The sequence below is a fragment of the Natrix helvetica genome (genome assembly GCF_964273705.1).
Source record: "Natrix helvetica genome assembly, chromosome: 1".
NCBI lineage: Eukaryota > Metazoa > Chordata > Lepidosauria > Squamata > Natricidae > Natrix > Natrix helvetica.
In genome coordinates, this window is record NC_138548.1 from 194,873,183 (window position 1) to 194,890,433 (window position 17,251).

Below are 17,251 nucleotides of genomic sequence, written 5' to 3' on the forward strand. Positions count from 1 at the left end.
AAACCTCACAGAATTTCCTTCCTTCCCAACCCACTACTCCAGGAGAGATCTGGAGGCATACAGTAGAACGTAATCCTCATCACCAGAGGGCCTTTTGTGAAAAAGCTGCTTGCCTCAACCCCCACCCCTTCCCCATCCAGTCCCAGAAAGCAGCAGATGCTTTTTAAAAGAAGGGTTCAGATGAAAAACAATGGGGCTAGGAGAGAAAGAGCCTCGGGTTTTGTTATGGAAATGATTGGGCTTCCACAGCAATCAAGGAGAGCAGGTGAAGGGCACCAGCTTTTACTTCTCCCCCTCCCCCTCCCCTCTTTATCAACAGAGGAAGCCCAGAAGAGCTGGGGAGGCCTTCATCCCCAGGGACCCTGGGGGTGGGCGGAGAAGAGACTGGTCTGTGGCTGCAACCCATGTCCCCAATCCCCATTAATGCTTTTAGGCAATTTTAGGGGAGGGAAAGGCGATGTGTTTGTACAGCTGATACCAGCTGGCCTACACAGGCCCTGTTTAGGCCATAGCTCTTTAATGTAACCCAGCTCAGCTCCCACCTTCAATTTCACAGAAAAAGACAAGACAGAAAGGACTCTTTCTTTATTGGATGGGAACGAAGGATTTTTCCCCCAGGAAAAACAGCAGATAAAAAACAGGTGGTGATTTTTGTCCCCTCTTCTTGTTTCACCTGTCCAAAGTTTCAGACTCAGTGGAAAAATCACCACTGAGTGATTTTCGGAAAAAGGCCAGCAGGGAAAAGCTTCAGGTAGACAGTTTTGAGGTCTCTCCACTATGAATGAGAAGTAAATGCATCTCCTTCTTCACAAAAGCATCACATTTTGGAGTGGAGGAAGCCTTCTGCCAGCAGAACAAAGGCCCAGATAGTTGTAGAATCCTAAGTGGACGTGTTTAGGGCAGATGGTATTTGATCACACCTGGGTGGATGGGAAAAATACTTGTGTCCCAGTAGCTGACAGGAAAAATGAAAGTTCAAACCTCAAAGTCCAGTGGGCCAGAGTAACAATAAGTGTTGGAATTCATGAAGAGCACATCTTGAGGCAAACCATGTGGTGAATTTTACAAAATTGCCTGGAATCATATGGATTAGAATCTGGCTTCTCTGACAGGGATGGTTGTACACAGCTGCAAGAAAATGGTACACAGAAGAATGAGTCAGGAAGACAAAGAACTATGATCCTTTTTCAAAACAATCTTTGAACTGAAGGGCTTGGCTTGAAAGGTGACATTCACCCAAATGCCCTTGAAGGAAGATTAATATTATTTGAAACATTTGTCCTTTCATGATTCCTCCCAGCTATTAAGCAAAGAATATGAGTCTAAGCTGATACAACTCACCTGTCTCAGAGTTCATCATGGCCAAGATCTTTTGGCTCATGGCAAGCTGCTGGGGTAACAAACTCCATTGAATACTCACAGCGGCTGGGCTCTGTTGTGGATGTGACAATTGTCTCCTTGCCACATGAAAGTTTCACCTTAGTAGGAAAAAAATCAGAGCAAATGTCATTGCCTCTTAAACCTTACTGTAATTAAGCCAGCAATTAAAGAAGAGACCGATTCCCTAGTTATCCCACAAGATACTACAGACAGTATAAGTAATGAAAGCTGGCTGGGTATCTTGGGGCAGTCAGTCTAACTCAGCTTAACTCACCACACAGGGTTGTTGTTGTGGGAAAAATAGGAGGAGGAAGGAGTATCAGGTATGTTTGCTGCCATGAGTTGTATATAGTAAGGATGAGATAAAAATCTACCGCATTTTTTGGAGTATAAGATGCACCTTTTTCCCTCAAAAAAGAGGCTGAAAATCTGGGTGCATCTTATACACTGAATATAGCATTATTTGCTTCCCGAAACTCCGCCCCTTCACCAAAATGGCTGTGCATAGCTTTTAGAAGGCTTTCAGAGTTCCTGGGGGCTGGGAAGGGCAGAAATGAGCAAAAAACAGCCCCCCCCCCAGCACTCTACAAGCCTCCTAAGGGCTATTCATGCCCTTTAAAAAAAGAACGGACCCGTTTTCATTAAAAAACGGTCCTTTTGGGGAAGTTTTGCAGAGTGCAAACACTTTTTTAAAAAAAATTTCTCTTCAAAACCTTTCTGCGTCTTATACTCTGAAAAATATGGTAAATAAGTAAACTAGTCTCAGACTATCAGCACACATTTAAAATTAAATTAAAGATTCCCCTTGAAAAGAGTCCTTTTTTTCTCTAGACTAGCCAAACCCTCTAACCGTTTTTCATATGTTTTTGTCCCTAGGTCTTCAATCATCTTAGCTGCTATACTTTGTATTTTTTCCAAAGTCTCAACATCTTTTTAGTAATGTAGTGACCAAAACGAAGCAGTATTCCAGGTGTGGTCGTACTAAAGATTTATAAATTGGTACTAATACTTCATCTGATTTTTAATCTATGCCTCTGTTTATACAACCAAGGATTGTATTAGCTTTTTTGGCTGCTGCCACATACTGCTGGCTCATTTTTAAGTGATTATCCACCAGGACTCCATTTTTATAAGTATAGTTCCTATTATTTCTTATAGAGAAAAATTCCGTGGTTCAAAATCTTCATCAAGCAATATTGAAATGATGTAAAATGGGTTCAGCTTTTCCAGCCTGCACCATTTCACACATCAGGGGTTGTATATTGGTTTGAAAATATGTCCTCAAAAAACCTCTCCCCTTGTGCATGAAGCAAAAACTAACATGTGACAGAGATAACTGTGCTGAGTTTTTTTTTATGTTCGTAGCAAGGTAATATCCAGAACTTTATAAATGTACAAGTCCCATGTCCACTCAAGATGAAAATTGCCCACTAAAAGAGGATTTGTCTGCCACATTCCAGTAGGCGAGGGATAAGCCTCTGTAACACAGCACATAATCTATTAGCAAACAAGCAAAATTGCTGATTTCAGCTTTTGACAGGGAGAAAAATATATCTGTGCTGCAAGTCTCTCACCAAACTGTTATCAAGGAAAGAGGAAGGGATAATCCACAAGAGGAGACCAGTCCAATCCAGAACTTCAAATAAAACTCCTAATCTGTTTAATTTTTCAATTACTCATGCAAGGAAGACATGCTCCTCTCTTCCATCTTCACTGCCCAAACCTTCTAGCTGGTTTTCTGTATATCTGTCAGCCCAGTCACAGCCACTCATTTTCCACCATGTTCCAGCAGCGTTCCAGAAGTAATTCTTACTTCACTGCAAATGTACACAGTCCTTTCCTCTATGGGATCTGAAGATGACCTTTAATAGGCCCACTTGGAGGTACAACATTTGATGGAATTCTGAATTCTAAAGTCTATGAAAGTGAATATTCTTCCAAGACTACAACTCTTTGCTTTCCATAAAGATTAGCTGTATCCATTTTGCTCCACTGAAAGAACTCACCGTTGTAGATCGATTGGGACCCTGCCAACAGCCTGTGCCATGCTCATATTTCATGATGCTGAATTTGTTATCATCTGAACCAGCCCAGGATCCCCATGTACTAGAAAGAAAGAAAGGTAGTCAGTGCACCAAATGGCTCTTGCCAACCTAATCCAGGAAGCTCAATAAAGAAAAAACATGCACAACTCATTTCAAAACCACTTTAAAGTCAGCCATTTCAAGATCCAGAAAATTTGGGATGCATATCCTTTAGAGATAGAAAAGCCTGAAGGTAAGTATTTTAAAAGTTTCACAACATATTTAGTGAATGACTGTTTTGAGCTTAATGGATAATATTTTAATCCTGATACTACATTTAGTAAACACAATTGGGACAAGCAACTTGGTTGTTAAGTGAAGCAGTCATTAAGTTAAACCGTGACTGTCTTATGACCTTCGTTCAGCTTTCCTTTGCTTTACAGATCTGTAAATATTGTAAATGCAAAGTTTGGTCACAAAGTTACTTTTTCACTGCCATTGTTAACTGTTCCAGACATTCACTAAATGAAGATTAGGGAAATGTTCTTAATATACATACATAAAATGTATGGCAAATATATAAAGTATCATCTGTGCTTTAAATATGTGACTCCTGACACAATTATTACTACTGCCTTCCAAAATAGATTAGTTGTAGCAATAGCAATAGCACTTACTTTTATACCGCTTCCCATTGCTTTATAGCCCTCTCTAAGCGGTTCACAGTATCAGCCTATTGCCCGCAACAATCTGGGCCCTCATTCTACCGACCTCAGAAGGATGGAAGGCTGAGTCAACCTTGAGCCAGTGAGACTGCTGACAGCCGGCAGCTAGCAGGAGTAGCCTGCAGAACTGCATTCTAACCACTGTTCCACCATGCACCACCCTTCTTTTTCAATCCTACAAAATCTACTTGAGGAAGATCACGGTTTGGAACATTTAGATTAGGGTTTGATATACTTAGGGACTTCAAGGCAGAAGCAAAACCCAAACTAGGGGCTTTCTAATTCATTGCTCAGCCTTTTGACCGCTGTACCCGATCACTTCTCAGTTTAGTTCAGGAAGCAAATGACCTCCGGTTGCTATGAGCAGCATGGATGCCATGATCTCAATCCTCAAAGGGTATAAACAGCATCAAAGTCTCTTACCCAAGGCTAGTCTCTGAGCCGCCATGCTTAGGTTTTTGAGACACTCTGTTAAAGGGGCAGAGGCGATAAATATATCTAGAAAAAAAGAAAAAGCACAAAAGAAATGTATGTCATGACTTGCGTGATGATTTCCATATCTCTTACAGTAAGCAAATTCCATTCTATGAGCATAAACACCCTTAGCTATTAGTCCTTTAAGTAAAGGCAATTCTGGGACTCTCTTCTTTCTCCATTTCAGAATTAGGCAAATAGCAGGAGTTGGCCACTGTTAATATTTACAAAAAACAACTGCCAAGAAAAGCCAATAAAACTGAGGTTGCAAATTGCTTTTATAATGCTTTGCTAGATGACCAGGTGGGCTGCATCCTGCAAACATTTCCAGAATTGGTGAGAGCTAGGAAACAAATTTTGTGGGTATAGCTGGGTATAGCTAGGGCATCTCGTTTTCATTAAAATACAACTTTGATCTGGTAGGAGCACTGAATCAGCTCAATAATCCCATATGAATAACTATTTACTATACTACAGAAGAATTGCAGCTGATAAAAAGTTACTACATTCTGCATTCCTTGAGGGAAATATATAATCAAAAGAGATGCAAATGTGACTGAACTGGGGACTGTTTCTGTTTCTCAACAGAAACAATTCAATATAAAGAAATAGGACCTACTCATTAGTAGTGAGTTCATAGCACTGGCCATACATGTAAGAAAATTCTCCATTTGGACCAAAATCAAAGGAAATTTCTTTCTCTAGATTCCTAGAAAAACAAATAAAATAGAGCAAAAGACTGTTAAAGAAAAATTGAATACATAAAAATCACAAGATATATTGCTAAACTATGGAAAATTTGTAGGCCCATTTAACAGAATATGGTATGGTTTTTTCCCCCAAAATTCCAGTTCCAAATCCTTTCCAAATCAATTCTCCTTGATATCTGACTCCTTCAAAACAATGCTGAAGCTGTACTCAGAGAGTAGCTGACCTTTATAGATACCCAACTATTTAAAGTAAAACAAAAGTAGCTGGAGGGGAAAGAAAATAAGCCCCTGGCAGACATCAACTTTAGGAGGGAAATCATAGTATGTGGATGGGCTTGGGGGAACTGGAGGGGAGGAGGGTAAAGAACAGGAAGTGGGGTGAAATTGCCACCATCAAGAAAAGCTTTTGTGAAATATGTGTATTTTGAAGAAAGATGAAAGGCAAGCAGAGGACATCTGTCAATTAGGAAGTGGGAAAATGAAAGATACAACGGATCACTTGTAACTTGCTGCATTTGACCAAACTGGGAAGAACGGGACACACTTCCTCAAACTAAGCCAAATCAACAACCTGCCTAGGGTACTGACCACTCTGATTGGTACAACTTTTCAAGAGCAGTACCCCGAGTTCAGCCATCTACATTAAGATGCACAGAGAGGGAACTACTTTGAGCAACAGCTTCTTCAGTTCATCCATGGTTGGGGCCTCAAGCATGAACATAGATCTTGCCCAGTCACCCCAACACCCACAGAATGGTAAAAGGAAGCTTTACCTGCATCAATGATCAATGCCCTTTTTACTCAAACTCTTGCTTTAGAGCTACCTTGTCTGCATTATAAAACTCCAGGCAATATCTAGATGGCAACAAGGAGGTAGAACTTTTCGGAATCATGTGGTGGTCATCTGGATTTATTTATTAGTTTGTTTATTTAGCAGCTCAGATCTTATAGCCTGATCTTTGTCAAGAAGCTGATTTTTTTGTTTCTTGCCCATATCATCTGTGCGCAGACCCGTGGGACCCCACAGAGGAGAAAGGCAGCAACTTGGGTAGGCTGAATCCCATGGTTACCGCCCTGTCACCAAGGCTACCCCTAATTACGGGTCTCTCTCCTGAGTACACAGATGGATGCAAAGCTCTTTGTCTGATGAAAGACTCGCCCTTAGCTAATGCTTGGCCCCAGTCAGATGGAAAGAGCTTTCAGGAAGAAGGAAGCTTTTTCCTCTTCCCTGGGCAAAACTAATTCTGCTCTTCGTTCTTCAGAAGCCTGATACAGTATCTTTCCATTCCTCTGTATTATACACCCAAGCCAAGCTGATCAAGAGAATGCTTCTGATGATGCACATATGGATTCTTTAGCCAAGTCTTGAGGGAAGAGGCTTCAACCTCTCTGCCAGCAGCAGCCCCACCTATCCTAGGAAACAGGAGCAAGCCTGTGCTGGGGAGCTAACAGTCAACTCTGAAGAAAAAAGGGTTGGTAGTAAAAAGTGAGTTCCTGGGATCCAAATTCCAGGAGGAGGATAAGGAAGGGTGTCTTTCATTCCCCAAAGAACAAAAATGCTTTGAAAAGTGACACCAACAAAACAGGTCTCAGCTGCTTCTCACAGCTTCCATTAACTGGGTGCTTAGCTAACTGATCCTGTGCCCCTCCTGTCCCCTTAAAAGCTTTCCTAATGGGCCAAACCGGAGACCTCCCGGGGGTGAGGAGGGGCAGGTTGTGCTTGCAGCTACAGCTAAATTATGGCTAGATGGAAATCACCCCCTCTACAGTCAATTTTAAAGGACTTCAATTAAGGCTCTTGCTTTGCACCTGCCATTGCAAGCTATTTTCTCCCCAAGGTCATGATCCAGCATCTTACTTGCACTACCTCAGATGACAAAATGCTCTCCCTTAACTCCTTCAACCATTTTATCTTTGACATTTAAATAGAACTTCAGGGACAAGAATTCTAGCCTGGTATTCTACTTCACATGTTAGTTTCTCTGTGCAGGGGAGGAGACTTAGGTATGAACGCCTACTGCTAAAGGAAGTAACAGTGGCTTTCATATGCTTTTTTTTTATAAACTTGGGAATGGAAATTATAGAAACAGAAACTGCTACTGCAGGAACTGAAAGTCCATACCCCCAACTGCTTCACAGATTTAGGCCAACTAAGATTCAGCAATGGAAGCTCTAGTTGGAACCCCCCCCCCCCCCCTTTGATGGAGACAAAACAATCTGTATCTCTTGACTTAGAGAAACCATATATTTCTGAGTGGAGATATACTGGGCAGCAAACATAAATATCTGCAAGGGTATGATGAGGAAAGGATGATTTGTGCAAGAAAGGCTCCCAACAGCCTATGCTGGAGGCAACTATATTTAAGATGCATATAAATTACAGAAAGTTGATGTACAGGATCCATCCTTCTCCAGGGACATTTCACTATAGAAACTTACCTAAACAGTCATCTCTCACAGTGAAATTTGTGCTAGAAATTATATAACATGCAGCTTTATGGGTAAAGAAAACTTTTAAAAATTAACCAGAAAGGACTGACTGGTTGCGTTGATTGTTGTTTAAATTGGAACAAATTTCTATTCAGATTAACATACACATTGTTTATAATTGTTCTCAAGCTAAAGTGGAAAAGAGCTTTGAAATTAAAAGCACAGCGAGAAGGGCTGCATTGAGAGGATCCAATATATCTTGTATTATGTTTCTTGGGAGGAGGAAGAATCTCCCAAATCAAGACTCCCCCAATAGCTAAAAACGAAGTGTCTGTCACCAGGGTCAACTAAACTAAGCATGCCAGGGTCTCCCATCTGTTCCCTAAAACAACCCTCCCAGTCTAAGAGCTCAGGAGTGGTGTGATTACTGCAATAATTATGTATGCAATCAATAGAAGACAGCTTGAAATTTATTTCTGGCTTCCATTCTTTACCTTCCCCCACTTGAGACCTGGGGAGAAAAAGATGTGAGTTGAATGACAAAATAGCACCCATCCCTCCAGAGCAAACCATTTCATCTTTATGGAAAATTCAAATGGAATATAAGTTAGCAAGAAACAATAGAGAACATCAGGTTTAAGAGAGGATTAGTAAAAACCAGTTTGGTGTTCTAACATTCTTAGACTCACTCACCCATTCACCCCCAGGATAGAATTCATGTTGATTGTTTTAAGCCCATGAACCTGCTAATACCATCCTTCTAGGTTCCCAGATTTTAAAAAATGGCACCTCCCCATCGAGATTAAGAATAGATGAATGGAAATACAAAGGGAAGGAGCCCTTTGGACCAGCTCTCTAGAAAAGGTTATGAAAATAAGGTGGCTTTCTCAGCTGGCTACAAGCAAATGGACAATCTACTTTTGGATTCCTGGAATCAGCCAGGAAGTACAAGTGCCAGAAACTAGTGGGAAGCAATGTGACAGAAGCTAATAAAAGATGGGCTTCCAGATTACCTATACGGAAAACTACCACATTCGGAACTGCTCAAAAACATAATGGATCAGAAGACTGGTCCTGCATTGGAAAGCCTTGATGGGTGTCATTGAAGCAGACATGGGTATCTATTACTGATTGCCAGGAGGTTAAGATGCATCAGGAAAGCCAAATACAAAGATGGGCCAAAATTGCAACATTCATGCTCGTATTCACAGAAGCCACTACCCAGTTGAACAGTCACAGTTTTTCTCTCCAAAGTCCTACCTGATTGATTCCTCCATTTCTTTCAAGGACTTCTCTACTTCATCAAATTGTTCTCGGGCCTTTTGGGCAGCTGGAAGACAGGTAAAAATTAAGACTGGCTGAAAAATTGAATAAAATAATAAATTTGTTTTTCCATATAATTCCCTTCTAAGCAGTAGTACTGGGGTGTGGTTAAATCACCATACTTTATTCCTATTTCACAAAGAGCATTAATGGGGGCGGGGGCGGGGGGAATGGACAAAAACATTTTCATAATAAACCCTCAAGATGCCACATTGCCCTTTTCAGTTATTTTTTGTTCTTGCTATCTAACCATCATAGCCAACTGGAAGAATTGGTAGTATTCATCCCATTTCATAGTGGACAGATTTCACAGTGGACAACTGAAGCTGGCAACCCAGCTCTCTCATTTTGGCGAATATGCAACTCAAGATCATTCACTTATGTGGTTAGTATCTTCTTTACAAGTTTGTTCCTCTTCAGCCTTTCCAAACTTAATGCTTTTAGATCTAGCCTCAAACTGCATGGTTAAGATATAGTTCCAAGCATCATAAGGTTGCTTTGCATGATTCAAATGCAAGCAAAAAAGAAAAAAACAAATGATTAAATTTCCTCTCTTCACATTACTGATTTTTGTACAAAGAATGAAAGAAATAATAAAATACTAATTTGCTACTCTGACTCAACCTATGTGAACCTCTGATTCAACCTTTCCTTCTTATTGCAAATCAAGAGCTCACCAGTGGCCAAATTCCTTACTTTTGGGACCCAGGTTAAGAAAAGCATGGAGAATTCTGGACACCTCTGCCCTTGACAGAAGAGAACGAAGCTATGGCGAAAAGTAATGGGATGCGCTTTGGCATTCAAAGAAATGTATTGACTTTACAACTATAGGTTAAAGTTTTCTTCATTTCACTTCTGCATTATGGGTATCTGATGAAATATTCTTCAAGTCAAACAAAATTTTGGATCAACAATTAAAATCTAAAGTAATTTTTCTAAGTTGAATACATAGTATTCTAAGTACTGTAAGAAATTATATCTCGTTGGCTTGTCTTCTTCCCTGCCCAAATCCATACTTATTATCCTATAAATGGGTTTAAGCAGACAGCTTTATTAGGCCATATCTATGCAGCACTTGAGAAATTATACTTTGTCAGTGATAAACAAAAATGAACTACATGACATCATCATCATTATAAAACCATTAGACTGAAAGCCTAGGAAAGGTTCTTCCCTTTTATGTAGTTTTAAATTGGGGCATCCCCACTGAAAACCCTGCAGTTTGAATCAATTTCTGTTACTTTTGATGACCGGAAGACCTGGATAAATGAGCTAAAGTGGATTTAATATATGAGAAGACTCATATTGTGATCCTTCAGACATTCCAACTGTTAAAGCTAACACAAATATTTTGAATGGTGCTTCAAAATGAATTCAAAACCAGCATACATGAAGTAGTCCCATCCTACTCAGTAACCTAACTGCTGTATTTGTTTCAGCTGTACTTGTAAATAGAATCCAATAATAACATTAAATCCAATACATTCCAGGAAATCAAACAAGTTGTTACTATTGTAGAAATTGGATAATTGTAGCACCTTTGTTCTTTACAATCACCCAATGTGCTTTTTAGGTGCCATTATGTACTTCTGAAATAATGTTGTGGTGTTAGATTGCAGATCCATTTAGCAGAAACCTGTCTGCTAAAATCTCCTAGGTAGGAAAGGATTGTTGGATCCCTGGTACCAGTTTTATAACTCAGATATTTATTCGCCTAACCTTTCAGTTTAAAGTAAAATAGAACTCCCCCATCTCTCCCCCCATATGTATTCATGTTGTTGTTGTTGTTGTTGTTAGTTGCGAAGTCATGTCCGACCCATCACAATGTTCCTCCAGGCCTTCCCATTCTCTACCATCCTCTGGAGTCCATTTAAGCTCACGCCGACTGCTTCGGTGACTCCATCCATCCACCTCATTCTCTGCCGTCCCCTTCTTCTTTTGCCCTCAATCTTTCCCAGCATTAGGCTCTTCTCCAGTGATTCCTTCCTTCTCATTAGGTGGCCAAAGTATTTAAGCTTCATCTTCAGGATCTAGCCTTCTAAAGAGCAGTCAAGGTTGATCTCCTCTAGGACTGACAGGTTTGATTGTCTTGCAGTCGAAGGGATTCACAGGAATCTTCTCCAGCATCATAGTCCAAAGGCCTCAATTCTTTGGCACTCAGCCTTTCTTATGGTCCAACTTTCACAGCCATACATTGCAACTGGGAAAACCATAGCCTTGACTATATGCACTTTTGTTGGCAGGATGATGTTTTGGCTTTTTAGTATGCTGTCTAGATTTTCCATAGCTTTCTTCCCCAGGAGCAAGTATCGTTTAATTTCTTGGCTGCAGTCCCCATCTGGGTGATCTTGGAGCCCAGGAAAATCAAATCTGTCACTACCCCCATTTCTTCCCCATCTATTTGCCAGGAACTGAGAGGGCCAGATGCCATGATTTCTTAATGTTGAGATTCAAGACAACTTTTGCACTCTCCTTCTTCACCCGCATCAAGAGGCTCTCTAGTTCCTTTTCACTTTCTGCCATTAGAGTGGTATCATCTGCATATCTGGGGCTGTTGATATTTCTCCCGACAATCTTAATTCCAATTTTTGAGTCGTCTAGCCCCGCCTTTCTCATGATGTGCTCTGCATATAAGTTAAATAGGCAGGGCGACAGTATACAGCCTTGCCGGACTCCTTTCCCAATTTTGAACATATCAGTGGTTCCCTGTCCAGTTCTCACTGTTTCTTCTTGACCCACATATAGGTTTCTCAAGAGACAAATTAGATGGCCTGGTACTCCCATCTCTTTAAGAACATGTCACAATTTGTTGTGATCCACACAATCAAAGGCTTTGGCATAGTCAATGAAGCAGAAGTAGATGTTTTTCTGGAACTCCCTAGCTTTCTCCTTGATCCAGCGTATGTTGGCAATTTGATCTCTAGTTCCTCCGCCTCTTTGAAATCCTGCCTGTACTTCTGATAGTTCTCGATCCACATACTGCTGGAGCCTAGCTTGTAGGATTTTGAGCATAACTTTACTAGCATGTAGGCCCCATCATGGTTATCAGAGATGTTAAGATTAAGAATTTGTACAGCTCTTCTGTGTAATTTTGCCACCTCTTCTTAATCTCTTCTACCTCTGTTAGGTCCCTGCCATTTTGGTCCTTTATCTTGCCCATCTTTGCATGAAACATTCCCTTCATATCTCCACTTTTCTTTTCTTTTTTTAATTATTTTTTTTTCAAAACAAACACAACACATCCTTCTTTACATACTGTAGAAAGTGTATCAGTTGGTTACAAAAAGGCTTTCGTGCATCTCTTCCACAGTCAACAAACATAATTCCTATTAACTCAAGTATTTTAACTCAGATATTTATACATGTTACCATCATCATACCTCCATTTTCAGTTGACTATAATTGTTTAAACGCCCTTCATCATAAAATATACCAAGATTTAATACATAACCACATACTAGCATTTCATTTACTATTTCTAAAATCCTCCAATAACACTGAATCCTTATGTCCTATTCTAGCTAAACATCCATAATATTTAATAACAAAATTTTCTAATCCTCCTTTACAAATCACTGTTTGCAATTTACATCCAGTTTCCAGTTACAACCTATATATATTTTGTTATCATTATCCCTCCTTTATTTAACTATATCCTGTATCATAACATTTCCCCCCTAATAATCAAGACTTAACTGTATCTAACTTAGTTCTTTTTTATTAACCTTTATATATAATCCAAAAGGATTTCTAATCTTCCTTTCATGGGTACCATTCAATATTCATATCCAATTATTACTTATATCACTATGCATTGTATACATTATTATCATTATCAATTCCTTTTTCAGTATTCCACTCTTTCCATTTTCAGAGACAAACCAATCACCATAAATATCAGCAAATTTAATTTCTTTATATTCATTTTCCTCTTCGATTTTTAGGATTTTAACCACCACTTTTTCCACTTGATAAACATCTCCAACTTCTTCATCATATTTTGCTGTTAGATGCTCTAAGTCTTCCAATTTCTGTATTTCTGAGAATATATTTTGCAGACGTAAAGTTTTTTCTGCTGTTGAAAATGTGCCATTATCTCCAGCTAACAAACACTGCTGCTCTAGCTTGGAAGGTTAAGAAGATTAAGCATAGATTCATAATAACATTTTATTGTCACTTTTCTCTGGTTAAACATATACTTCAAAGGGACATCTGTATGCTTTTCTTCTTATCACTCTCTATAAACAAGCAGTGAGACCTTGGAGTGCCAAGCCAGGATAATCAGTGAGAAAATAAGTGTGTTTCGTTTCCAATACACAAACCTCCAGCCTCCGAGTAGCAATGTTATTGTTGCAATTTTCTTTGTTTCTTTTTGTTTCTTTTTTGTATTTCAAGTTTTAAAAAAAGTCCGATTCTTGGATGAGTTAGACAGTAATGTAACACCTACAGTAATGAAAGGAGAATTTTAGTCCATAGGTTACAAAGAATAACAAAAGGAAAAAATAGAAGAAAACTTAATCCATTCGTTTTAAAAGGCTTGCATAAATTCCATCCATGAAGATAGCATTTGAAAAGTAAGATAACTCACTGTCCAAAGCCATTCCAAACTTAATTCAGCCGCTTATTTCTTCTGTTCGCCAATTTAAATTAATTTTAAGTTTTTTATAGACAGTCTCTTTTAAAACAGTAAAATTTCCTCACCAGCTGGAAACACTTTCTCTTTCCGTATCCTTCCATTTTGGAGCCGCCCCCACTTCATCAGTCTAATGGCTGGATTTTTTGTCGCTGGCTTGAAGAACTTCTTTTGGATCGATCAGGGACTTTGCGATGTCCTTGAGATCAGCAAGACATATTCTTCCTGTTCACCATCTCTGTGGGATGGTTTAGGTCCGTTTAGGTCCACCCAGAGGCAAAAGTATCAACGGCGATCTCAGAGCATGGAGATCGCATGTCGTCTCATCGCAACATTGGCTCCTCAACTTTTCTTGAAGAGATCTCTGGTCCTCCCTATTCTATTATTTTCTTCTATTTCTTTGCACTGTTCATTTAAGAAGGCATTCTTATCTCTTCTAGCTATTCTCTGGAATTCTGCATTCAGTTGGGTGTATCTTTCTCTTTCTCCCTTGCCTTTTCCTTCCCTTCTTTTCTCAATTATTTGCAAAGCTTCCTCAGACAGCCATTTTGCTTTCTTGCATTTCTCTTTCTTTGGGATGGTTTTAGTTGCTACCTCTTGTACAATGTTGTGAACCTCCGTCCATAGTTCTTCAGGAACTCTGTCTGGCAGATCCAATTCCTTAAATCTATTTGTCACCTCTACTGTATATTCACCAGGGATATGATTTAGTTCATACCTGAGTGGTCTAGTGCTTTTCCCTACTTTCTTCAATGTAAGCCTACATTTTGCAACAAGCTACTCATGATCTGAGCCACAATCAGCTCCTGGTCTTGTTTTTACTGACTGTAAAAACTTTGGCTGTGGAGCACATAGTCAATCTGATTTCTGTTGACCATCCGGTGATGTCCATGTATAGAATTGTCTCTTGGGAAGAGAGTGTTTGCTATGACCATCGTACTCTCTTCACAAAATTTTATCAGCTGTGCCCTGCTTCGTTTTGTGCTCCAAGGACAAACTTGCCTGTTATTCCAGTTATCTTTTGGTTTCCTACTTTAGCATTCCAATCCCTCATGATGATAAGGCCATCATTTTTTGGTGTTAATTCTATAAAGTGCTGTAGTGCTTCATAGATCCAGTAAATTTCATCCTCTTCAGCACCAGTGGTTGGAGCATAGACTTGGACTCCTGTGTTTTCATAGCCAGCATCAATACAAAGTATTTGTGTAACCCATACTTCTGTTATTTCTCCAGAAGAGAAGAATTCGTCATCCTGGATACACCAACACTATCTACTGCAGCGGCTTCCAAATCTTTGGACATCAGGGACTGGTTCTGTGAGGAAATTCTTTTTCCATGGGATCTTTGTGTGTGTGTGGTTTTTTTTGCGTGCTTAGCAAATGCTCAGATTAAGCTTCACTCACTTGCCTGGCCCAGTTCCTAATGGGCCACAGACTGGTATCTGTCTGCTGCCCAGGGGGTTGTGGACCCCTGATCTAGTGGATATTAGGAGAAACAACAAGCTTAATAATCATCAGTCATGAGCCAGTGGCCAAAAGATAATATTTCAGGAATATTAGTCAGACGCTAAGATTAGGATTTCATACAGAACCAGTAATGCAGATTTTCAATCCCCTAAAACAAAAGGTTATGTGCAAAAAAGCCAAAGGTGTCACCAAATCAAAATTTAACTGAACTGTTATTCTGGATATGTGCATTTTACTCTGCTCCACTCTACGTACAGAATCCAACTATTTTCATTCAGAACAAAAATTAAAATTAAGCTGGTTTTTCATTTCAATTCTATTTGGCGCAGGTAGGCTCCCCATTATCTTCTCAGAAAGCCAGACGGGTGAAAACTAGAGCAAACCCGGTGCTGATATGCAAATGCAGCACGTGAAACTGAGGATGCTATTTCTTAGCTTCCAATGCTAAATCAACACATGGTGATAATTCTCCACCTCTACTCAGGGTGGAACTAGAAGTAGAAGACACATTTTAAATTGATGGAGTCACATTAGGCAACCAGCTCCCACTACTGATTGCCCTTTGCCTCCTGGATATGTGAGACTTGAGAAACGATGCATCTGCTTAAAAACGCTAATGGCATTAGCTTTGTAGGTGCCTCATATCAGAATGCAAAGTACAGACATGCCTTGGGCTTCCTACTTTATTTTATTATAGCTACAAAACTGCTTTTTTGTTTCATCTGATACAATTTGAAAAGCTCTATCTTTTAGCACTTGTGAGAGCTTGGTGGAAGAACTGAGCAAGAGCCAATATCTGAGAAACAGTAAAGACAAATGTTTTTATCTGTTTGGAAGAAGCCAGGGAGGGAAGGTCCAGATAAATTCCACTAAAATACTCAACAATTTCCAGAGCAGTAACATTTACCTGGAACTTAAGTCCTGTGCTGAAATGGAGTCACTTAATCATCAATCCATCAATTTATTGTTTTGACCACTGGTCATAAAATAAAACCTGCACAACTGTAGCCAAACATTAATAAAATACATCAAAATGTACAGAAATGAGTAAAAACGTTAAACCAGTGCTATTATAGCTAATAAACTATTAGACAGCCTTAGGAACTTTTGATAAAATATTTTCTCTATTTAGCAGCAGCCCATGCAAAGTTTGCTAATTTTCACAGCATTGTCTCCTTGTCATTGAAATGGAATCCGTTCAAGGAAAAATCAGATGGGGAGCAGAATGAATTCAACACTTTGTGGCTCAGGAAATTAAAACATTATAGCTATGAGTGTGAATTTCAGCTCTACTCAGAAAGCAGTCCGGGGAAATTCAGAAGAATGGGAAAGTGACTATGATACTGCAACACATATCTAGTTGAACATACGCATAGCCGGCAAGTTCTATTTTTAGACACAGGAAAAGCTAACAGCTCTTCTGCCCTTTCCAGGGAGGTATCTTGGCTTTTCCTTCTTGGTCTCCCTAAAACAGCAGATATAGCCAAGAAAAACATCTGTTTAAGGTATTTTTATCCCACTTTCAAAGGCACATGACAGCTTACAGAAACCAATGAAGAACACACACACAAAAAACCCAAGTAAGACCAACATGCTACCAGCCGTTGAGCACTCAAGAAAGTGATAAAATCAGTTAGCACCCGACCTCTTGAAACAAACAAGGCTTTCCAACTTCTTCACATGGCCAGGGACCCCAAAAAACATGGATCATGGGAATAAACCCAACTGAGGCATCACAAAGGTGGAGAAGGACTGCTGGCTGGAGTCTAATGGGTACTAAGATTCAAAATATCTGGAATATATCAGCTACTATTTATGATGAAAGCCAAAAGAAGACACCCACCAACATTTTATCAAATTTCTGCCCTATTTTCATCTGGCCTTCCAGGTGGCTAAATGCAATAATTCAAGCTATAACAATATAAAATGCTTTACATAATGTTGCCAAGAAAATTGCAAGAATGGACAGCATCTCTGTTTAGTTTACAGTAATTTAACATAATGTCTAGCTGGATGACAACACTTAGCTTGCTGGCTGTTCTCAAACCCCTAAGCAGAGTCAGATTTGCCTGATAATGGATAAGAG

At 39.6% G+C, this 17,251-nt stretch overlaps 1 protein-coding gene across 2 annotated transcripts in view; it reads right to left on the reverse strand.

The window, feature by feature from the left end:
* Positions 1-570: 570 nt before the first annotated feature.
* PRKCSH (PRKCSH beta subunit of glucosidase II) overlaps positions 571-17,251 on the reverse strand; it is a 54,596-nt gene continuing 37,915 nt past the window's right edge. For both annotated transcript variants that reach the window (XM_081944446.1, XM_081944447.1), the window contains 6 exons: positions 9,004-9,073; positions 5,223-5,312; positions 4,553-4,627; positions 3,387-3,486; positions 1,342-1,478; positions 571-1,128 (listed from right to left, as the gene is read on the reverse strand). In XM_081944446.1, the coding sequence (XP_081800572.1) occupies positions 1,347-1,478; positions 3,387-3,486; positions 4,553-4,627; positions 5,223-5,312; positions 9,004-9,073 (467 nt within the window). In that variant the 3' untranslated portion in view covers positions 571-1,128; positions 1,342-1,346. The remainder of the gene's footprint in view (positions 1,129-1,341; positions 1,479-3,386; positions 3,487-4,552; positions 4,628-5,222; positions 5,313-9,003; positions 9,074-17,251) is intronic.